This window comes from Gnatocerus cornutus, chromosome 5 (assembly GCF_029298725.1).
Source record: "Gnatocerus cornutus isolate USDA-ARS CGAHR chromosome 5, icGnaCorn1.1, whole genome shotgun sequence".
NCBI lineage: Eukaryota > Metazoa > Arthropoda > Insecta > Coleoptera > Tenebrionidae > Gnatocerus > Gnatocerus cornutus.
In genome coordinates, this window is record NC_142237.1 from 7,865,934 (window position 1) to 7,887,796 (window position 21,863).

At 38.4% G+C, this 21,863-nt stretch overlaps 8 protein-coding genes across 8 annotated transcripts; 6 read left to right on the top strand and 2 right to left on the bottom strand.

The window, feature by feature from the left end:
- Positions 1–4,504: 4,504 nt before the first annotated feature.
- On the top strand, positions 4,505–6,418 carry LOC148174061 (uncharacterized). The gene is made up of 6 exons (XM_088037552.1): positions 4,505–4,811; positions 4,864–5,587; positions 5,644–5,925; positions 5,979–6,035; positions 6,088–6,247; positions 6,300–6,418. The coding sequence occupies exons 1-6, from the start codon at positions 4,542–4,544 to the stop codon at positions 6,307–6,309; spliced, it is 1,503 nt and encodes a 500-aa protein (XP_087893678.1). The 5' UTR covers positions 4,505–4,541; the 3' UTR covers positions 6,310–6,418.
- A 2,028-nt stretch (positions 6,419–8,446) lies between these two features.
- Positions 8,447–9,041, top strand: LOC148174062 (uncharacterized). The gene is made up of 2 exons (XM_088036686.1): positions 8,447–8,721; positions 8,765–9,041. The coding sequence occupies exons 1-2, from the start codon at positions 8,482–8,484 to the stop codon at positions 8,972–8,974; spliced, it is 450 nt and encodes a 149-aa protein (XP_087892812.1). The 5' UTR covers positions 8,447–8,481; the 3' UTR covers positions 8,975–9,041.
- Positions 9,042–9,533: 492 nt separating this feature from the next.
- LOC148174063 (spermine oxidase) lies at positions 9,534–11,684 on the top strand. The gene is made up of 5 exons (XM_088036566.1): positions 9,534–9,789; positions 9,841–10,080; positions 10,170–10,474; positions 10,519–10,615; positions 10,671–11,684. The coding sequence occupies exons 1-5, from the start codon at positions 9,746–9,748 to the stop codon at positions 11,584–11,586; spliced, it is 1,602 nt and encodes a 533-aa protein (XP_087892692.1). The 5' UTR covers positions 9,534–9,745; the 3' UTR covers positions 11,587–11,684.
- LOC148174064 (aromatic-L-amino-acid decarboxylase-like) lies at positions 11,647–15,776 on the bottom strand. Its single transcript, XM_088036567.1, has 6 exons — positions 15,563–15,776; positions 13,454–13,574; positions 13,288–13,401; positions 12,976–13,225; positions 12,772–12,920; positions 11,647–12,510 (listed from the first exon to the last, which is right to left on the bottom strand). The coding sequence occupies exons 1-6, from the start codon at positions 15,640–15,642 to the stop codon at positions 11,797–11,799; spliced, it is 1,428 nt and encodes a 475-aa protein (XP_087892693.1). The 5' UTR covers positions 15,643–15,776; the 3' UTR covers positions 11,647–11,796.
- A 1,202-nt stretch (positions 15,777–16,978) lies between these two features.
- Positions 16,979–17,780, top strand: LOC148174065 (uncharacterized). The gene is made up of 3 exons (XM_088036785.1): positions 16,979–17,179; positions 17,227–17,480; positions 17,567–17,780. The coding sequence occupies exons 1-3, from the start codon at positions 16,979–16,981 to the stop codon at positions 17,778–17,780; spliced, it is 669 nt and encodes a 222-aa protein (XP_087892911.1).
- Positions 17,763–19,031, top strand: Ttc19 (tetratricopeptide repeat domain 19). The gene is made up of 3 exons (XM_088036673.1): positions 17,763–18,334; positions 18,382–18,856; positions 18,906–19,031. The coding sequence occupies exons 1-3, from the start codon at positions 17,858–17,860 to the stop codon at positions 18,983–18,985; spliced, it is 1,032 nt and encodes a 343-aa protein (XP_087892799.1). The 5' UTR covers positions 17,763–17,857; the 3' UTR covers positions 18,986–19,031.
- On the bottom strand, positions 18,998–20,344 carry Catsup (zinc transporter catecholamines up). Its single transcript, XM_088036672.1, has one exon. The coding sequence runs from the start codon at positions 20,167–20,169 to the stop codon at positions 19,057–19,059; it is 1,113 nt and encodes a 370-aa protein (XP_087892798.1). The 5' UTR covers positions 20,170–20,344; the 3' UTR covers positions 18,998–19,056.
- A 169-nt stretch (positions 20,345–20,513) lies between these two features.
- On the top strand, positions 20,514–21,514 carry LOC148174068 (proteasome subunit alpha type-7-1-like). Its single transcript, XM_088035886.1, has 2 exons — positions 20,514–20,731; positions 20,782–21,514. Exons 1-2 carry the CDS (start codon positions 20,630–20,632, stop codon positions 21,427–21,429), a joined length of 750 nt encoding a protein of 249 aa, XP_087892012.1. The 5' UTR covers positions 20,514–20,629; the 3' UTR covers positions 21,430–21,514.
- Positions 21,515–21,863: the final 349 nt, after the last annotated feature.

Consider the following 21,863-nt stretch of genomic DNA (forward strand, 5'->3'; position numbering starts at 1 on the left):
AAATTGAGGGGTAATATCGGTATCTTGATGTAATATGCAAAACTATGCATAGATGGCGCCACCATAGATCGGCCGAAAATGTTTGCGGCCAGAAAAGACTCACTTTTAGACCGCTTTTAAGGCCTAAAAATTTTATTTCCAATTTACGTCGCCTAAAAACTAATTTTTTAAACTTTTGCAATTCCTGAAGATTTTAAACAAAAACTGTCACATTTGTCAAATTGTCACCAAATTGTCGGAGCATCAGTAATAAACTTGTTTTTGTTATTCTCAGTGCAGATTGGCAGATATTTTAAAACTTTGTGTTTTTGACCATAATATTTTGAGATTAATAAAAAATTCGACAGTAGCTTGTGAAGCCATCTATTAAACAAAATTGACATGTATTACTACAGGTATCTAACTTTTAAATCCTGCTAATTTCTAAAATTTCTAATTTGGAAATCGGCAATTTCTCTGCAAAAAATGACATATAGAGAACATCACCACGGAAACTTTGGAATATCTTTAACTCATTTTTCATTACAATTTGCAAGCTAAAAAATTATAAATCGATCTTTTCCAAGTGCCACTTTAATCACTTAAGTTCGCCTTCTGTTCAATTAAAGACTCATATTTTATAAGTCATGCGATGTTGTCGGAAGTCATTTTCGACGCCTCAGCAGTTAAAGGTAAACTTTACTAATGTAAAACAGTTAGATATCAGATTTTGCAAGCACGCAAATCTTAGAAATTGCATATATTAACATAGCATGATTGTACTTTAAGATTTATATTGCTTATATTTGTAATTTACATTATCAGATAAAGCTGCGCGATTTAAAAATCGTTTTTTTCATTGATTAATTTACAAGAGTAATCAGTGCTGAGATAATCCAGACAAACTAATCGTTAATTTTTCTTTGTTTTTCTTTTATTGCTTTAATCCAATTTTGGTCGAGTGGCCGTTTTATCTTCCTCCGGTCGTTCCAATCCGCGTCATTAATTTTTTTTCTATTTCTCTCCTCTGCTAATTAAAACTTGGAAATAAAGTTCGAATCCCTGGGACGTTCGTATCTCAGTAAACTCGTTTTCCCTTGAAAAGCGGGAAGTCAAAGACCAATAAACATGAATGTTTAAAGCGACATATGCGATGTAATATTCTATGTATTCAAATTGAAAAACTCGTGTGCGTGCGTTCGATAGGCGCGGGTGTGGTCCTTCGACCGTTGGAGGGCGCTCTATCCGTGCGATCGACGTTTGTTTTGGTTCATTTTTGAAAATATGGGCGTGTACCAGCACATCAACATCTAAGTAATTTCTAAGGTGTGACCCAACCCAATCGATATAACCTCAACCGAGCATGCAATTCCGGGCTAGGACTTACCTAATGTTAATTAGGCCTAATCCCAAGTCTTTTCGTATAAAATCGAAGGACACTAACAAAATAGGAATTTCTTCAATCGAACAGTTCGGGGTTGGAACTCGGTTCACTCGGTAATTTAAGGTTTTTCGGTTTAACGACTTTTGATTTGATGTGGGTGAGGTTTAAACTTGCACCATGATTTTCGTCCTGTGGAAAATGGAAAATAAAGCCCTCCAGCGTGACTAAGTGAACAGAAACGTCATTGCTCTTATCGTTTATTAAAAATAATAAATACATAAACAAGGTGAATACAAAGAAATTGCGCTAAGGATAACGGCGTAAAAAATTCATTTAACTCATAATAAAGCGACAACTCAGCAAAAATGTGTACCTTAAACCTAGCAACATTTTAACGTCAATTTATTAATTATTAGTAACCAATTATTCACAGCACACTTCGGTAAATCACATAATTATTACAAGAGGTTTAACAGTCACACTTTCGGTTAATTGAGCGATTGTTACGCAATGCTGTAACTACTTTGTTTAATAATGTATAACAATAAACGGGTGTGTGCACCATCCAAGATGTAGTTCGCGTTCTGACCACCTGGATGCGAGGGCGCTACAGAATCCTATCCAGAAGGATATGTGGGACGCGGCAGGAGAAGAACGAACGACTTCGCGCGTTTCCGCGGCCTCCCGTCAAAGATTCCTGCGGCCGCAACGGAGTCGCTCTTTTTCAGCGGAATTAATTTTTTTCGCGTTGACGCAAATCGAATAAATTATTGCGGAGGTCGGACGGCTTTTTGGAGGATTATTTTGACGAATCCATTCAAAAATTTGGGGGCAGATGCGGTGGAGAAACCAATCGCTGAAATGGAGCAGGATATTAAATTTCATTTTTATTTTTTCAAGTGGAAGACTACTGCAGTCAAGGACCAACTCTATTATAATTGCAGGGGAAACCTGAAATCCCGAAATCTCTAATGCAAATTGAAGTAACGAAGTTGAAATATTCAAGGATTTTTTTATTGCATATTCAACGATAATTTATGTGTCGAGTGGATAGACACGATCTTCTTAATTAATTGATCTAAGATTAGAATCAAATTTTGCGACTTATGGGCGAGGAAAAACCATTACATCAGTCTTGTTGTTACCTTGAATTGTCAAGTAACGAGGTGGTTTTTGGTACAGACTTTTAACGCATATTTGCACAGAATTTGGTGGTTATTTTAAAGAGATGATTCAAATTGGGTTTACCATGTCTCAAAGTCACAATCAAGATTGTAGACACTTAATTTTATAATAATTCAAGATGATAATTAAGTTACTCATCCAATAGTTATACATGTGCTTCTAATCAATTTAATTAGCGTTATTATTAAATTTGCTAACAATTAAGCGCTTTCAAATGCTTATTATTACTCGTCAAAGCATTGAATTTTTCAACGACAAAGGTCAAGGTTGGTTTGTGGTTTTATAGTTACTTGCTGTAATGCAAGTGTCATTTTTTATGTGTTTATTTAATTTAACAATAAACTAAGGAAATGTAAATTTCAACACAATTGATATGAATATATTCAATGACGTTACATGCGAAATTATTTTATCGTAAAATTTTATCATCGCCATATAAAGAGCTTTTTTGCGTATTTTGTGCACTATTTTTGTCACAGAAGATATATTTTATTGATACTCTAAATAAAACTTTTAAATTATACAGTATGATATCGATACAATGAGTAACCTAAAAATACAAATTTAAAGTATGACTAATGGTGTTCAAAATTATAACCTGAAACAAATGTAAACATAAACGTGGAAGCTGTTAGAAAAAACTAATTCCAGTTCTATGCTTCTTAAAATATTTTGGTAATCAGCAGAACAAGAATTTATAAATTTTGTAATAGCTACATAAATTTACATTTACCTAAATGATTAGCTAACCAATAAAATTTCTTCTCTGCGGAGCGTTGTTCTAATCTAAATAAATATTTAAAAAATATTTAATTATGTTAAAATGATAAAAGGAAATTCAATACAAAAGGATACACTTTAAAGAATAGATAAAAAAAACAGAAGAAAAAACGATATTGAAAATTATGTGGAAGTCAAAAATTAAATGATTCATCAAATGAGCATATTTCAGCAAATTCTTCGAAATAGTTATTTACATTTGAGAAAATGCTAAGATATTTCGACACGACAGCAAAGTTTGCCGCCTGAACTGCAAATTGGCATTGGCTAGAGAGACGTATTGCGACATTTGTAAGAAGCAATTTTTGAATTTTCTAATATATGGCAGCACCAATAAAATTAATTTTTATTTGGATTCTTTTAGGTGGAAAAATAATTTTAAATAAAGAAAGAACTATGTAAATAATACTTTGGAAAACAATCTTTGTTGTGATAAAGACAGCTTTTCTTTTACATGCCCCTGAGCGGTCAGTACTATAATCAGACTTTTTTTACCGCACTCCTGCAGTTTTGCCGCACTATGCAACAACGCAATAGTAGAGTTACCATTAATATTTATGCATATGCATACGTGTACAACGGAAAAGTGTGATTTACAAATTAAAAAGAGGCCAAAAAATTATTATTACCTGAAATTATTTCAATGTGTTAATTACCAATTTTTTCAAAGTCATAATAATAACTTTGAAATACGACTCCATAAATCTATAATGATAGGTATAATAGTTTCGCATTTGCGGTTAACACATATTAATCACCGCCCGCGTTGTTTAACAAAGGATATTATTGCGAAGACAGATTTTATTATTCCACTTAATCAATATAATTGTAATCGATTATGTAGATTAGGTTCAAACGAATCCATTGTTATTTCAGGAATTAAAACACGTTCGAAATGTTATTTTCTGGGAACCTAGAAATGTCAAGTCCATTCTGTTAGTGTTTTTCTTATCCCAATCACGTAATTGTTTCGTTTGAATAGTGATTGAATTTTGCTATTCTTCTTATTTAAAGTGCTGAAAATATTCCAATACTAAGAAGATTTGTTAACTAAGTCGACAAATGTTACGAATAATAGGATCTTCGTTGTTTTTTGTTGTGATTATATAATCGGATCGTGATTCTCCATGTGTAATAAAAACAGCAATGATATAATGAAGATTGAAAATGGTATAAAAACGGATGATGGTCACGGAGTGTATCAGATTCAAACATGCGGTGGTCATTACCACTTCTGGTTCTAATTTTCGGTGTGTTCGCCGAAGAACCTGTTCCAGTTCCTCTCTCAGTGCGAAGACCTGTGCGGATTTTGTACGAAGTTGTAATTAATGAACCAAAGATTGAAAATTTAGAAGATGGTGGGATTAATAACGAAATTCCTCGAGAGCAAGATTTCTATCCAGGGTTCTTGAGGGTAAAGCCTGTACCTGAAGATGGGAACTATGTGTACTATCCTAATGGAAAAACGTTAGAAAATTTAGAGGTAAAAACATCGATTTTTTGTTTTATTTTTTAACTAACAATTTGTTTCTCAGAAACTGTCATACGTTTCTAGACGAAAACGTTCTCCTTATGGTTCCTACGGCAAAGGAGGTAGCTCAGGTGGCGGATTTGGCGGCGGAGGAGGAGGCGGCGGCGGAGGAGGAGGAGGCTTCGGCGGAGGCGGTGGATTCGGAGGCGGATTCGGAGGTGGATTTGGTGGAGGCTCAGGCGGAGGAGGTGGATTAGGCGGATTAGCAGGCCTCTTAGGAGGTGGTAAAGGCCTTGGAGGAAGCCATGGTGGAGGCGGCGGACTCGGCGGTGGACACGGTGGAGGCGGAGGTCTCGGCGGCGGACATGGTGGAGGCGGAGGCCTCGGCGGCGGAGGAGGAGGTGGACTTGGTGGCGGTGGAGCACACAGTGGAGGATTAAGTTATGGCGGAGGCAGCGCCGGTGGTCACGGTGGTGGCGGCGGCCTTGGCGGAGGAGGCGGATTTGGTAGCGGAGGAGCAGGAAGCCACGGAGGCGCTGGAGCCGGAGCCACCGGTGGTGGTTATGGAGGTTCGGGCGGTTATGGCGGTGGGCTTGGAGGAGCCGGCGGACACGGCGGCGGTCTTGGAGGTGGAGGCGGAGGCGCTGGTGGACACGGAGGAGGTTTTGGAGGCGGTGGCGCCGGTGGACACGGCGGAGGTCTTGGAGGTGGTGGATCAGGTGGTTTCGGTGGTGGAGGAGCCGGTGCTCATGGAGGTGGTGGTGGCCTAGGTGGTGGAGGAGGAGGTGGTAAGTACTTAATTTTATTTAAATAATTCGATCTAAACCCCACGTTTTGAAAAAAGGTTTTGGAGGCAGCGAAGCAAGCAGCAGTAGCAGCAGCGGAAGTTTTGGCGGTGGTAAAGGCGGTGGATATGGAGGCGGTATAGATAGTGGTTTTGACGGATCCGGCCTTGGCGGAGGCAAAGGTGGAGGATTCGGAGGTGGAAAAGGAGGCGGCGGTGGTGCCAGCGGAGATATTATTTTCGGTGGTTCCGATTCTGGTGGGTATGGCGGCTCTGGAGGTCTCGGGGGTGGAAAAGGCGGTGGATTTGGCGGCGGTAAAGGCGGTGGCGCCGGATTTGGCGGTAAACTAGAGATTTCATTAAAAAAACAAAGAATAATAAAACATCTCTTTCAGGAGGCGGCGGCTTTGGAGGTGGCGGCGGATTAGGAGGTGGCGGCGGATTAGGAGGAGGTACTAAAAACACAAATTTTGTTTAAAATAAATTATCTTACATTTTCATTAGGTGGTGGTTTAGGCGGAGGTGGCTTAGGAGGTCACGGAGGCCATGGAGGCTACGGCGGAGACGGTGGCGGTGGATTTGGCGGCGGCGGCGGTAAAAGCGGTAGTTTTGCTTCAAGCTCAGCATCAGCGTCAGCCTCAAGTTTCAGCAAAAGTGGCAGCTAGTAAGACCTTCTAGTTAAAAATGAGAACCAAAATAACGTGTTTATTTTTCAGCGGAAAATAAACATCACAGTCCTAATTTAGCATTACATAATAGGGATTTTTTAAAGCTGTTTTAAATGTACTGATGATTATTATTGTAATAAAAAATTGTAATAAATCTTCTTCTAATATCTCTTATTTACATACTTGTCCGAACATACCAAATGAGGTTACAATTAAATGATGATTTATAAAGATGAGAAAAACCAGTAGGTATATTTTTTTTTTATTTTGACGAACCAACAAGTGAGAAGAAAACACATTTCAAGGTTAGAATGCATTATTGTTAAATATTATATCTATTGGGATACAGATGCACAACAAATTTGTCAAAACCACCTAATGAATGTTACGAATTTGATTAGGCACAGTACTGATTTTCCCATAACCTTAAACAAACTCATTTCAATGCTATTGACACTTACTTTTTGGCGTTTAAAATCGGTAACTGGTGCATTTCACCAAAACAGTTTGTATATTATACATTGAAGATTGAAAAAGAAATGTTTATGTAGTTATGAGTTTTTAAATCTTTTTATTAGCAGTACACAATTTCGATTTTTTAAGACACACATTTCTGTTTATAAATACGTAATACTACATTTTTCCAAGGCAATACTATAACGATTAAAAAAATCGAATCAAATTTATCGGGACCAACATCAAAATACATAAAATTTTCTGGTATCATCAACAACCACAATATAAGTCGCCAATTTCTTTACTATCGTAGACTTTCATAGAGATCTCTTACGTTTTAAATACTATCTTGAAAAAACGCAAGTCTATAAATTAACTATACGTCATTTTTCCTGTAGAGAATTACATAACTCATTTACAAAGGAGTAATTTTGAAAACCAGCACGGTTTGAAAAGGATAAGTTAGATATCTTGTAATGGATACAAATTAATTTTGATTAATAGATGGCTTCACAAGCAAATATCAAGTTTTTTTACTAATCGCAAAATAATAATGATTGATGAACAACATGCTCCTACAGTTTGGTGACCATTTGACAAAAATTCTTGTTTGACATTCTACAGAAATTGCAGATGTTTTAAGAAATCAGCATTGTGTAATTGGCTCATCTAAATGAACAATTACAGAGCCGCATTTCAACTAAATTTAGCACATACAAAAAAATCTCCACAGGAAAAATGAGGTTTGAGCACAAATAAAGGTGTCAAATTTAACCCAACCATAACTCGTTATACTCTTTTTCCATATTTAATCAAAAATTGCCATAAAACGCATTGTATATAAATTAAAAACTTGTCTAACCACAACAAATCAAAATATATTCTTAATGATAAACAAAAGTTGCCATTAATTCTAATGAATAACGAACAAATGAGGTTGTTATTTTACTTTTTCCACTAGACTGCCTCTCTAATTTAAATAGTTGCAAGTTTTCTTATAAGTACAAAAGTCATCAAAATCTAATTTTTATGTAAAAAAATTAAAGTAAATACATAATAATAATATTATTGAATTATTCTAATGCAGATTATTTTAAATTTTGTTTCTTACCATACATACCTGAATACTCGCCATTGTGACTACACAAAAACCATAAATCGGCCAACAAGCAGTGTTTTCAAAGTCACCTCTTATTCCTGACGCAAACTTTTAATTAATAAAGCCGTAAAATCTTCTTTAAACGCCTTTTTGATGACATAACTCCTATTTTACATACTATATATTTAGAAGAAAAGTAAATTGGCAGGTAAGATGTGACCTTGACTTGAGAACCTGGGGCCTTTCCAAGAACCCAGAACAATAACTTAATAATTACTGCATCATGGACTAGCGCTTTAATATTTTACTGCAAACAAGGGGAATTACGGATTTTTTTTTATTCAAGCATAGTAAGAAATATTGAACAATTAATTCGATACGTTCAACCAGGCTCGGACTAGGAACTAAAGCAAATAAATCTCTGAATTAGTTCGATAGGATCCATAGGCAAAGAACAGGTTTTTAATTGCTGATTGGTCAAAACAAGAATTTGGAGCATTTTTTTGTGCCATCTCTGGTCCTTTATTTTTTGATTCTTGGAAAGTCCGTCTCTGTTTACTTCAGCCGCTCTTTAAAAACACCTTTTTATGATATTGCATAATGACGAATCCACTTCAGGATAAAAATTACGCCTATAAAAGTAATCTTGCTGAAGTTAGATGATCAGTTCCAAAGATGAAGTATCTTGTGGCATTTGGTCTTCTGGTCACTTTGACCTCAGTGTTCTTTCAATGTTCGGCGATAACAGTCTCGGCACCGCGGCCTGTGGGGGTAATTTACCTCATGGAACTTTTTAATCAATCTCCACAAGTGTTTACAAATGAAGATGAAAGTTCCAACGTTATTCCCAGCGAGGATCCTTATAGGAGTAGACTTCTTTACGCACTAAATCCAAATACTATTGAAAAGGATAAGGTAAGAAATTCTGTTTGTTTATCTTTTATTTATTGTTGTTTAGGATACTGGACGCGAGAAACGATCCCCCAGCTACAAAGGTGGTGGCGGCGGGGGCTGCAATACCTGCGGTGGCGGTGGCGGTGGATACCCTGGAGGCGGCGGCGGTTATGGCGGTGGACATGGCTCTAGTGGATCCTGGTCTTCATCTTCGTCACAATCTTCAGCAGGATCCTGGGGAAGTGGTGGTGGTAAAGGCGGCTACCATGGATGAAACAATATATAAAAATTATTGATAATCTGTTCCGTGTTCTCGAAAAAAGTAAATCTTTGAATTGAAACTTTTGAGTTTTAGTATTCTCAGGACACTCCCCTATGCGAAAGTCCTAGTTTCCCGAATATTACGTCATCGCTGCACTTCTGCAGCAACAACGCTGGAGTAAGACGACATTTCATTGAGTAAAAGGACCCACCCTGGTCGATGATTTCGGATTGCGTTGCTAAGGGCTACGCTCTATTCCTTTTATCTGGATAATCACACCAGGCGACGTCATACATGTGTCATTAAAACCAGTAATTGGTCCTGCGAGTGGATTCGCAGGAATCACGGAATTACAATTTTAAAAATGTGTTGGCAAGCTCTTCAAATTAATGGGAAATTTTGCAATAATTAAAAAAGCGCATTGACATTGTTTAGTGAGCAATTTTTTTTTACTATTTTCGGAAAAACAAATTGTTTATTTTTCTAACTTTTATCTTGTCTGGTTTTTCCGCAGGAATTCGATCAGTTGATCGCTAATTGGCAGTTAGGATTTTAATTAAATTTATGAGCATTTATAACAACAATATTTTGTCTTCGTTACGCACACGTAGTGTCACTGTCTCATTCTGTCTGCTTCAGTACCTACAAGCGGTAGCCTACCATGGAAAATCCCAAAAAATCCGAAATAAAAGAATTCGTTTTTTTCCTACATTTTTTACGCATCAAGTAGTTGTCAAGTCTCGGTTTTCAAAGTCAGATTCCCAAAATTTTTGAGTTGTAAAAATGTCGATCAAATTTTTAAATTTAACCGGACTAAAGAAAACAAGGTAAAGTAATCCATCGTCTTGTATAATTCCGTTTTCCCACAATTTCCTCAGATGTATTGTCCATTCGCTCACTCGTCAGTGTCATAAATCCGGCAACGACTCCTCCAAAGTGCAACAACCCCCAAAAGCTGGAGATCTCGAAGTATGCACCATTCCCGACTGCATGGTCGACCCCTGCAAACCTGAACCCGCCGTCGTCATCGTCGGTGCAGGAATCGCAGGACTTTCAGCTGCACAGAGACTGACGCAATGCGGAATCTGCAATTTCACGATTCTGGAGGCCACCGACAGGTAGTAGCCAGTGTTGATTTCAAGTGCCAAAGAAAAGAAATAAATGCGAGACTGGTAGCGCGCTCTTGCTAATCAAATTCGTTTTGCAGACCCGGCGGTAGGATTCATTCCTGCTGGCTCGGTGATGTCATCGCTGAAATGGGAGCCCAATACATAGAGGGCGGGTGTGTCGGAAATCCTGTTTATAATCTTGCCGCGCAGGAAGGACTCCTGAAACCGCCACTGCAAAGAGTGAAACCTATTAGTGGAGTTTTCTGTACCAGCGATGGGCGCACTGTTGAACAACCTGTGGCTGTTCTGGCGTTTCAAACTTTCAAACAGATCGAAACTGAAGCGTCGAGTCTGTTTAGTATGGGGACGGGGAAACTTCACGGATCTTTGCTGAACTTTTTTGGTATTTATGTGTATTTATGAAGTTCAGTATTAATGGTAAGACAGGTTTAAGGATCCAACAAGAACTGCAAAATTTCCCGGAGGATCAAAAATATGATGCGGCCAGGATTATGTACGGCTTAACAAACAGTGTGAGGACAAGGTACTACTTTTTATATTTGAATGATTATGCAATCAAACATGCACTTGTTTTGCAGATGCGGGGACGATTTAAGTCAAGTCAGTGCTGACAACTACGGCAGCTTCATCCAAATCCCAGGCGGTTCCGTCCGCATTCCCTTAGGTTACATCGGCGTCTTGTCTCCTCTCATGAGAGACCTCCCAGATCACGCCATCAAACTCAACAAACCCGTGGGCAACATCCGCTGGGGCGCCGTTCAAACCCGTGAAAAGAAAGCCCCAAGAGCTGTCGTACAATGTTGCGATGGCCAAGAACTCCCCGCCGATTACGTAATCCTCACTGTTTCTCTGGGAGTCCTCAAAGAGCACGCGGATAAAATGTTTTGTCCGACTCTTCCCGCAAGCAAGATGGACGCCATAAAAAATCTTGGATACGGAAACGTTGATAAGATCTTCCTAGATTATGATCGACCTTTCTGGGTGTGGTGCGAAGGAGGAATAAATTTAGCCTGGTCGCCTGACGAACTGGCGAAACGAACTGATTGGACAAAAGGACTTAGTGCCATTGAAGAAGTCTATGGAAGCAAACACGTTCTCTGCGCGTATATTTCCGGACCGGAAGCGGCGATCATGGAGCATGCTAGCGACGAAGAGGTCGCAGAAGGTATCACAAAGGTGTTGAGACAATTTACAGGAGATGCTTCTTTGCCTTATCCTTCCACGGTGTTGAGATCGAAATGGGCAACAGATCCGTTCTTTTGCGGATCGTACAGTTACATGAGTTTGAACTCGCACGTGGGGCACCAGTGTGATTTGAGTTGCCCGGTTCCGGGAACCTGCGAGCCGATTCCTCCAATTTTACTTTTTGCTGGAGAAGCCACCTGTGCTGGTCACCATTCAACAGTGCATGGTGCAAGATTGAGCGGAATTAGAGAAGCGGAAAGGATAATACAATTAACAAAGCGATATGGCGGTCCTCCACCAAGTCAGTGACATGTTTTCAAGTGGTTTTGATTGTAAATTACAGTAAAAAGATTATTAAAAAAACACACGCATGCTCATACGTCTTTATTTTTGGTTAAACTTGGTCCACCACGTCTTTTTGGTCCGTCTTTCATTGTCAACAATAAATAACAACTACAATAAATAATACAACATTAAGTCTAGATTGTCTTTGTCGTCTCCGGTCCTCTGTCTGTCTCTTCACTTCTTCAAAATTTCGTCAGCGGTCTCCTTGACCTCCTTCCAGGAAATATCAATGTCTTCCTTCTCCGTGTACCTGGAGCATATCGCCAACCTCAGAAAGTAAACATCTCTAATTTTTGACGGTACTAAATGAATAACTCCTCTTCCATTCAATCGTTTCAATAGTGCTTCGTTTATTTCATTAGCCCTCTTCAGTCGGAAACACACCAGCCCCATCACGACTTCTTCTGTGATTTCAAATCTGTCGTCGTTCCTCAAGAGGTCCTCGAAATAGTGCGCCAACTCTATGTGTTTACGAATGTGTGCTTGCAGATTCTCAATTCCGTACAAACGAAGAACAAACCACAATTTCAAAGCGCGGAAGCGTCTTCCTAGAGGAATTTGCCAGTGGCGATAATCTGGTGCTGACCCCTGTTGTTCGTGCTTTAGGTAAAGAGGGTCAACGTTGAAAGCATCCACGAGCCAGCTAGGGTCCTTCAGCCACATAGCAGAACAATCAAAGTTTACCAGGAGCCACTTGTGGGGGTTAAAATTGAAGGAGTCAGCGCGTTCGATCCCCTTCATTAGATAACGGAATTCTGGACAGATAAAAGCAGAGCCGGCGTAAGCGGCATCGACATGAAGCCAGACGTTGTTTTCGTTGCAGACAGGGCCGATTTCTTCAAGGTTGTCGAATGTGCAAGAAGAGGTGGTGCCAAGAGTCGCCACAGCCTGAATAAAAACTTTCGGTTAGATTTTGGCTCATGGAAAATTTTGTGTAGTTCTGCAATCCACAGCAGTCGATGACTGAAAAACTGGTTGTATATTTTTACCGAAAAAAAAAGACAATTTGAATGTGCAAAGCGAACGAATGACGCAAGATCTCGCAATATTTGTGTAAATACGATAAAATATCCACCAAGAAACTGTAATATGGTCAAGGTCCCACCGATTAGAAACCGATTTTTAACAAGAGAGAGTAACGACACTTACATAAAATGGAATAAGGCCGGCTTCACGGTCTTCCTTGATAGCCAGTTCCAACGTTTCACCTCTGAGTCTATTTTTTTCATCGGGTTGAAGAGACCTTAGCTGTATGCCCCCGAGGAGCCCCGCTCGTTCCACAGACGAATGACTCTGACCTAAAGAGAAAGAAAATCATTTCATTTTGTTCTCATTTCCCGCAAAACTTCGTACTTGACGTGTATCCAACTAATTTAGCAACGATGTCGGCGTCACTCAATTCCGGTTGTTCTTTCTTAACAGCAGCGATCGTGCGCGCTTTAGCTCCAAGAAGTGCGACCAAAGTGGCCTCACTAGCAGTTCCCTGAATCACGCCTCCCGCTTTTCCCCCGGAACAAGCGAGAAACTCCTGAGGGAGACCTATCATTTTCCCCAACCAATCCAGCATCACGACTTCAAGCTCTGTGCAAGCAGGACTGGCAATCTGAAATGCGAAATTTCCGGTTCTCAGAGTTTCAAAAGGATAAAAGGCTCAAGGATAATTACCCAAGTGAAACCTATGCACGCTATTGCTCCGCTAAGGATGTCTGCGACGATAGCGGGATATGAATTTGCTGTCGGAAAATACGCATGAAAACGGGGAGAATGCCAATGGGTCACCTGCAATTGTTTGAGTTAGTGGTTGTTGATGTGATTGATTCCGGGTAATTACTCCGGGCATAATGACGCGTTCGATGTCGGCCATCACGTCCTCCCACTTGTCGGGTTTTTCTGGAGCGCTTGCAGGGATGAGCGGGCGGAGGTAGCCGGGCTCCACAGTGGGAAGCACACGTCTAAAATATTTTTAATTATTACAATAATTCGTAATAGGTTTTGCTAATTTTCTGCTAATAGAAAACACATTAAATAAAACTTCAATCGCTTGCCAGTAGCGGTCTAGAAATCACTTCCTAATGAGGTTTTAGGAATGCGTAACTATTTTAAAATCGGTTTTGTAATCATTAATTACTATAAGTCTAGAGACAGCTTGCTCTGTAATCAATAATAAAATCAAATTTATTCGGAAATTCTGTTAAATCAAATAACTTTCGGGTTCCAAACAAAAAGTTTTAATATAAATAAGGTCAATAGAAAAAAATCTTATTTTTCCACAATTTTTAATTATTGTGTTTGATGTGTAAGAACGTCAAATTAACTAAAAAAAATTAAAAATATTTCTACATCAGAACTGAATTTTTAAAAAAAGTCTCTATTATTCTACTTGTTATTCAATGTAGAATCAAAATTGAAAGTAGATGTTGGATTTTTTCCAGACAATTAAGCATTGATGCATAAATAACATGATCGTTGAATCAAGATATGTGCACAGTCATGAAACAAAAAGTAGATATTACAACAGATATTCCATTATTAAAACTGAAGGCAAGTATTGTAAAGAACTGCAAATTTTCCATTACTTGCGTTTACTTAAACTTTGAATAAGACTGAAATGAATAAAAATAGATGCAATTATTGTCACCCTATCGTACATGAGCCAAAGTAAAAACTTTACATACTTAAAATGTATATTCAATTCAAACTTTCAAACTTTCTTTTGATTACTGAAAAAAAATAAATACAGTACAACCTCGATTATTTGTGCATCTCGGGACCGGAGCCTGCACAGATAATTGAAATACACAGAGATAATCCATTGAATAGAAAAAATAAGTTTCAGACAAAAGGTTAATTTCAAACGTTTTTTAATTAAAAATATTTAAACAATAACATTTCTTAATATTGAAAAAAATTTAAACAATCAACTCTATCAGACATATCATATAAAAGTAATTATTCTGAGTAAAAAAATCTGCAAAAATCCGAAGAAATAGGTCCAGTTATGCACAAACAATCTGTACCCGGATAATCGAGATTCTACTGTATTGAAATCATAAATTCTGCATAATTATTTATTTGCAAGGTCAATGCTTCAAAATAGTCGGTACGGTGGTTTATTATTTAATTATTCAGAATAATCCATAAAGAAAAAGTGTATTTTATTATGCTAATTTCAAATATAATTAAAGTGATGCAATAATGGCAAAATTGGACAGTTGAGGTCATATGATCACGTAAACAATAACGAAACAAGTAATTACAACAAGTAAAATTATCTCAAGAGTCAACGAACGAACAATTTTTAACAAATATTTTTTATTCTTGAAACAGTCAAAATAACCAAATAAAAGTAAAATTTATTTTGATTTCGATAAATAACTCCAAAAACTTGAATAAACAGACGGAAATTTTTGCTTTCAAAGTCTCTGCCTTGTACGATAAAGGCTTTGCAGGACACTTTTACGGTCCTAAGACTATAAATGCACGCTGTGGTCCCAGAAATAAAAAATTATATCTCATCCACTTAAAAAACTTCAATTTCCTTTGTTCTTGTTAATAGATATTAATTGAAATCTGAATCTTCTTGAACAGAAGCAATATTTTGAAGTTAAATTTGTTGTCAATTTTGTATAACGGAATATTCAAACTCAGATGAAATAGATGAAGACGCTGTCGACTCCTTTAACACTATTACGTTTAATTTGTCAACAATAGCCCTAATTCAACTGAACAAACAGAATATTCTTTCCACACACTCAATGAGCTATTGAAAGGTGAAAATTGCAGTGTTTTCTAAGAGTAATGACTCATTTTAAGCACACAATAAATGTCTGCAATTTCTTACATTCCATTTTTAAGATGTAAATGCATGTACATATTATGAAAACAAGAATCCTTTACGCAATTCCAACAATACAGCACACGAGGCCACACTTTTGCTCACCTGTCTCTAATATTCTCAAGATAACCGGAGACGTAATCGATCATCTCCTTCGCAAAATCCTTGAACTGATTAGCTTCCATTTCTAATAAAAATTATCCTGCTGAAGCAACAGGAGTCAACCAGCACGAATCACAGCTAAGCACTCACAGAGTCAATTCAACAGTAGCTCGGGCCTTTAAATCTGTGACAAGAGAAGTGGGGCCACCTCTGATATCGATCACAGAACCCCTTCACCGGGTTTCGCCAACACTATATCGTTCGACGAAAATTAAATTTTATGGAAAAAAAGGAATAAAATTCAACGTATTGATGGAGGAAGAAACACGCTATTTTGAAGTTGTGATGTTATAATTCTGATAAAAATGGGAGTCTAGTGGTTTACGCTTGGATTTAATGAGAGATAAGTAATGATAAGTTACGCATTATCGGTCATTACCGAGAAAATAGCTCGGAACGTTTCGACGTGAATCCCATATGACGTCAGAGGCGGATTAACCCACAAGACTGGCTGTAATTTACCATCAAGAGAACGTGTTTAATTGTAGCTTTGGATAAAAATTGTGACATTTCGAATTATGCAGCTACACCTTTGAATCAAACCATAAGTCCAAAGTCCGGCGTGCGTTATATGCATTTTATTAATAATAATGCGTGGTGGAGCCTAAAAATATAGTGAATGGACAGAACGAAGAAATATTATCCGATGAAAATCCAGTGTAATGGAAATTTTATGTTACCGCTTCTGGTTTCTAGTTCCGAGACAAAACCACAAGAGTATTTATTTTGTTTCGTGAACAATCGGAATAAACAATAAAAAGATACCTCGTTCCTAAAAACTTACTTAAGTATGCTAATTAATGTGTAATTATTATTAATTAATTATAGAGAAATCGATCAATACGTCTGCTTAAAGCCCCTTGGATTTTTATTGTTTGTAACACTCTTTCAATGACTATAATCGTAATTCATCAACTTTATCATCCCTCTTTATTTCATTCCAATAAACCGATATCAAATTAATATCCACCCTTCACCCCCGAAATAATTAATTTCTTTTTTATAGCAATCTAGTCGTTGCACAAGCTTTTAAGCTCTTTTGATTGCAACATTTCAAGTCTTGGCCCCGGTTTCCACGGTAACAGAGTGCTTCCGAATGCAACAAGTATCCTCTCGTCACTGCCGCCTCCACCCAACCCTTTATCGTCTTTAATCTCGTATTCACCCTCTTCAAACACACCCGAAAAGAATTATTCCACATGAAAAATACATGAAATCGTTTGTGAGATTTAATTTCCACTATTTCCACAAAGAGGAAAATTCACTAAAGTAAACTGATTTTCCTCTACCTTTGATACGTTGAAACAAGCCTGTCAGCATGTCAGTGTCTTATGACGTGTAATCAAAATTTTTCGCAAAATGGCTAAATTCATTTGCGTCTTAGTAGCAATGGTGCAGTACGCTTTGGGCTTTTACATTTTTAAAAGTCCCGATTTAAGGGGATGTGGTCCGTTGTTGTCATCCATGATGGTGGTGTTGGCAATGGGTCTGGTCCTGTGGAGCCTCCCGTTGTATCCGAAGAGGTTGCGGAAGTTATGGATAGGAAATGGTCAGGCACAGGTGGGTTCTTCATCGTAGCTAGAATTAAAGACTTAAAAACTCTTTAGTATTTCCTGACTGTCTTCTTTCTGGAATACATCATGGGATGTTTCTGGTTTCCTTTGGAGACAACAGTTCTTGCTCTTCTTCCTTCCTATGCCATGTGGTTTGAAATGATTTTCCTGAGTTTTGACTATGAATTATCTTTCGAGTTTATCAAGAAAGAAGGAACTGGAATGTTTGTGAGCTACTTGCTGAGCTTCCTGATACTCGTCTCAGCTCTACACGCGACGAGAATGATAAATTTATCGCTACTTTCATGGTAAGTAAGGAAACACTCAAAAAGGATCTATTTGTTCAATTTCCCGGGCTATTCAGACAACCAGTGATACATTTATAACATTTCAGTGGAATTTCTCCCTTCATGGCCGATGTGGCTCGACGGCTAAGAAGATTTATGAGAAATGCCCCATTCATTATCGGTATTCCTGCACTTCGTCCTCGGAGGTCTAACAAACCCGAATATTGCACCTCAGATGATGAAACGTTTGAATTTGAACCCGACGAGCGGGTAAATTGCTCACCAACCAGGGACAGCGAATATCGGTATTCATACCGCTAATCATAGGACGTGCTCTCCGAAAATGACAGCTGTCACATAATTTATAAATTTCGAATTTTCGTCCAAAATAAACAGTCATGGCATACAGAAACTTGCTTAGATTATTTCGACATCACCAACGCTTGAGTGTAACTGTCTCTCAGCGAATGACATTGCCGTTCGTTTCACCAAGTGCCGCTTTGAGGTTATGTGATTCTGTTGTGGGCCCCAAATCGGGGCTTTACGCGAAGACCACAGGTTTTGCTATTGGTGTAAGTTTATTGACTTGGTTAGGCTTCACGGAAGAGGACGAGGATAAAGAATCAGAGCTGATTATGACGCTAAAACGGGCTGTACTGTGTACTCGGAGGGAACAGTTTGAAAAAGCTGAGCAAATGCTGCATTTAGCATTGCGATTAGCTCAGCAACAACAGAATCATCAGGGAATTCTTTATTGTTATGACTTAATGGCGAATTTAGCGTTAGACACATTTCAGTTAGAAAAAGCTGAGAAGCTTTTTGTCAGTGTATTACAGATCCTATTAGGGGGCGGTTTGGACCAAAATGACCTGAAGGTGTGAGTTTTGATATTATTACATAATAATTTTTTTGACTTTTGTAGGTTATTCACATTAGCTTAAAACTCGCGCGGATATCTCAATTGAAAGCAGAGCTTGAAAAGGCAGATTTAGGGTACAAGTGGTGTTTGGAACAAATTGACAAGCAGAAAAATGATAACGTGGACGCGCAAATGTTGTATGGAATTATCCAGGATTGGTATGCGCAGTTTCTTCTTGACGTTGGAAATGTTCCTGAAGCTCTAGCCCATTTAAAGGAGGCTTATGAGTCATGCAGAGCAACCAAGGGGCGAAATACTGAACAAAGTATGCTCTTGTTGAATGATTTGGGGACTACAAGTTTTAGAGCTGGGGATATTGAAAGGGCGCAGGGATATTTGAAAGAGGCGATCGTCGTTGGGCAGGATGTAGAAGATAAAACCCATTTAGGGGTGGTCCATGCGAATTTAGGGTTAATTTTACTGCAAAAAGGAGTGGCAAATGAAGCCGAGAAGTATTGTAAAGAAGCCTGGAAATTAGGTACTTATAACACCACCTAGAAACACTCAATAAATTCGTTTTTTTTTAGGTAAAAAACATGAGAGCAATGAGTCAGTGGAGCAAGCAAATTACTGCTTTGATCAAATCAAAATGGTTTTAGGGAAATAATTATAGATTGGATTATGTAGAAATAAACTTTATAAGTACCAGGAAACACTCTATTACATATTTAGGTATAATCATTCATACTCTGCTATCAATACCATCATAAACACACCCGCTAACATGGCAGCTACTTGTAGAACAGTTTGTACCAGACTTGGTTTCTCTTCATCTAATAATTCAGGAATCACAGACACCAGTGCAATGTAAATGAACCCCCCCGCTGTAAAAGGAAGAATCCATTGTGTACTCATTTCCCCTGTTGAACTTTGGGCTAGGAGAGAGATTGCAGTCCCTGCTACAGCCCCCAGTGCAGTGGTGAGTTGGAGCAACATCGCGTTTTTTCTTGAAACTCCTGATTGGAGTAAAATGGCGAAATCTCCAATTTCATGGGGGACTTCATGGAGTAAAATGGTGATGGTGGTCACCAACCCAACTGTATTTCCAGCTAAATAAGAAGAGCCAATTGCTAGACCATCAGTGAAGTTATGGCTGAAATCAGCAGCTAGATTCAAGTATCCAGCTACTTTTATTTCTTTGACTTCTTCTTTCTGTTTTTCATTTTTATTTTTTGATTTGTTTTTCTTTTCACTGTCTCCCACTGCTTTCTTGTCTTTTTTCTGCTCAGGGGCTTTATGACTATGGCCGTGTCCCCCTTTAGCGATCCTTACCCCCTTTTCAACCATGAGAAAAGTCACTATCCCTGCTAGAACCCACAGCCCCACTGACATATCATGGGCGTGTTCTCCTTCCCCATGTTCATGAGAATGTGAATGCCCATGGCCACCACCCTCAACTGCCATAGTCGCGTGTGGAATTAAATGAAGGAATGCATCCCCCAACAGCCCCCCTGACGCAAAAGCCAGCAAAATTTTCAACAGCGGCTGTTCTTTGTCCGTGCTGTCCAAAGGCACACAAAAAAGGATGAAAAAGGGGGCTGCACTGATCAGAAGAGTTGAACCCATGGCTTGAAGCCATATTTCTGACGTTGTACTGTGATGTTCTACTTCTGGAGGAGGAGGTGAGTGATGTTCATATTTTTGGTTGGCCGTTTTCGAATATTTAAACGATGGGGACTCATCATGGTCGTGACTGTGGTGGTCCTCGTGGTGAAGATGGTCGTGATCATGTCCATGACCATTACAAAAACAAATGAGGATTGACAAAACGAGCAACTTTGTTTTGACCATCGTTAGTCTGGAGGATGTTACAACTGCAATTTTGTGTGTGGGCACAGATAAAATAAAAGCGCTTGGGCGAGATGGGACAGCAATTGAATTAACCGGCGGGCGCACACATCGTCAGCAAAAACATGAAATTTCTGTCACCTGTCACTTTCTGCGGTCTGTCAAAAAACGTGCAAAGCATTGTCATGTCCACCAGATGGCGCTTCTAATATTTAGTTATTTTTTTATTGAAATTAAATAGATATATGGACTCGGTTAATAAAAAAAGCACAATTTTTTGTTGTGTTCGTTGTTTGGGCTGCTTTTTTTAACGTAAATGTCATTATTTTTTTTATTTAAATGACTTTTAAAAATGAGAGCTGTCAGAGCTGTCAAATTACGCGCATGCGTTTCTCTGCGGTTACAAAGCATAATATTTTTTGAGGTTGTGTTCGTTGCTGAAGTTGGTTCAGAATTTTGAAAAATGTCTGCAAGATACGATCGAGCCATCACCGTCTTTTCTCCCGATGGTCATTTACTTCAAGTAGAATATGCCCAAGAAGCCGTTCGTAAAGGTTCCACAGCGGTAAGCCCCACCATAACCTAAAAGTTTCAATGACTAGCATTCGTTCACAGGTCGGAGTTCGTGGGGCCGACGCTGTAGTCTTAGGCGTGGAAAAGAAATCCGTTGCTAAACTTCAAGAAGAACGTACTGTTCGAAAAATCTGCCTTTTAGATGATCATGTAGTTATGGCATTTGCTGGCTTGACTGCCGATGCCCGTATTTTAATCAATAGGGCACAAATTGAATGTCAGTCGCACAAATTGACGGTGGAGGACCCTGTCACACTTGAGTATATCACGCGGTATATTGCTGGTTTGAAACAAAAGTACACACAGAGCAATGGTAGAAGACCTTTTGGCATTTCCTGTTTAATTGGTGGGTTTGACTATGATGGTAAACCACATTTGTACCAGACGGAGCCGTCGGGGATCTACTATGAGTGGAAAGCTAACGCAACGGGCCGCTCTGCTAAGACTGTGAGGGAGTTCTTAGAGAAGTATTACACACAAGAGGAAGTCGCGTCTGAAAGAGGCACAGTTAAATTGGCCATTCGTGCGTTGTTGGAAGTCGTACAGTCAGGACAGAAAAATCTTGAAATTGCTGTTATGAGACATGGAGAGCCGTTGGTCATGCTGGACAGCGATACTATCGAGAAATACGTTACTGAGATCGAAAAAGAGAAAGAAGAGGAGGCAGAGAAGAAGAAACAGAAGAAATGAGAGGGAGTTTAAACTAATTTTTATTTACTTATATTGGAATGTGTTTAAAAGTGAATTTTTCAATTAAATATTTTTCAGAAAGTCATTTCTTGCGTTTTCTTTATTACTTTTATAAATAGAAAAAAACGTTTGTAACTGATAATATTAAATTGATTAGTCATCCTACTTGTTCAGCATAAAAACAATTTTTAACTATTTATTCATAAATTATTTAATTAAATTAGCAATTTTTTAGTGATATGATTCCTTTTACTACTTTTTATTTAGTAGATTCATAATTTTCGAGTGTCGAGTATTTAACTTTTTTGCTCTGAATTTGTTTCTAAGCACATTTTTTTTATGCAATAAACATAAGCCAATAAAAAAGTTACGCAACAAAGTTTACAGCTCCACTTCTTTTTGTGTTGTTCGTATGTATTTATTATAACATGCAA

Coding starts and splice junctions, on each gene's coding strand:
- LOC148174061 (XM_088037552.1), top strand. CDS start 4,542: ATGCGGTGGTCATTACCACTTCTGGTTCTAATTTTCGGTGTGTTCGCC. Junction 5,926..5,978: donor CGGTGGCGCCGGATTTGGCG/GTAAACTAGAGA, acceptor CATCTCTTTCAG/GAGGCGGCGGCTTTGGAGGT. Junction 6,036..6,087: donor TGGCGGCGGATTAGGAGGAG/GTACTAAAAACA, acceptor CATTTTCATTAG/GTGGTGGTTTAGGCGGAGGT.
- LOC148174062 (XM_088036686.1), top strand. CDS start 8,482: ATGAAGTATCTTGTGGCATTTGGTCTTCTGGTCACTTTGACCTCAGTG. Junction 8,722..8,764: donor ATACTATTGAAAAGGATAAG/GTAAGAAATTCT, acceptor ATTGTTGTTTAG/GATACTGGACGCGAGAAACG.
- LOC148174063 (XM_088036566.1), top strand. CDS start 9,746: ATGTCGATCAAATTTTTAAATTTAACCGGACTAAAGAAAACAAG. Junction 9,790..9,840: donor ACCGGACTAAAGAAAACAAG/GTAAAGTAATCC, acceptor CAATTTCCTCAG/ATGTATTGTCCATTCGCTCA. Junction 10,616..10,670: donor ACAAACAGTGTGAGGACAAG/GTACTACTTTTT, acceptor CTTGTTTTGCAG/ATGCGGGGACGATTTAAGTC.
- LOC148174064 (XM_088036567.1), bottom strand. CDS start 15,642: ATGGAAGCTAATCAGTTCAAGGATTTTGCGAAGGAGATGATCGATTAC. Junction 13,226..13,287: donor CGTGCATAGGTTTCACTTGG/GTAATTATCCTT, acceptor TTCGCATTTCAG/ATTGCCAGTCCTGCTTGCAC. Junction 12,921..12,975: donor ATTAGTTGGATACACGTCAA/GTACGAAGTTTT, acceptor CTTTCTCTTTAG/GTCAGAGTCATTCGTCTGTG.
- LOC148174065 (XM_088036785.1), top strand. CDS start 16,979: ATGGCTAAATTCATTTGCGTCTTAGTAGCAATGGTGCAGTACGCTTTG. Junction 17,180..17,226: donor TAGGAAATGGTCAGGCACAG/GTGGGTTCTTCA, acceptor AAAACTCTTTAG/TATTTCCTGACTGTCTTCTT. Junction 17,481..17,566: donor AATTTATCGCTACTTTCATG/GTAAGTAAGGAA, acceptor ATAACATTTCAG/TGGAATTTCTCCCTTCATGG.
- Ttc19 (XM_088036673.1), top strand. CDS start 17,858: ATGGCATACAGAAACTTGCTTAGATTATTTCGACATCACCAACGCTTG. Junction 18,335..18,381: donor TGGACCAAAATGACCTGAAG/GTGTGAGTTTTG, acceptor TGACTTTTGTAG/GTTATTCACATTAGCTTAAA. Junction 18,857..18,905: donor TAAAGAAGCCTGGAAATTAG/GTACTTATAACA, acceptor GTTTTTTTTTAG/GTAAAAAACATGAGAGCAAT.
- Catsup (XM_088036672.1), bottom strand. CDS start 20,169: ATGGTCAAAACAAAGTTGCTCGTTTTGTCAATCCTCATTTGTTTTTGT.
- LOC148174068 (XM_088035886.1), top strand. CDS start 20,630: ATGTCTGCAAGATACGATCGAGCCATCACCGTCTTTTCTCCCGATGGT. Junction 20,732..20,781: donor TTCGTAAAGGTTCCACAGCG/GTAAGCCCCACC, acceptor ATTCGTTCACAG/GTCGGAGTTCGTGGGGCCGA.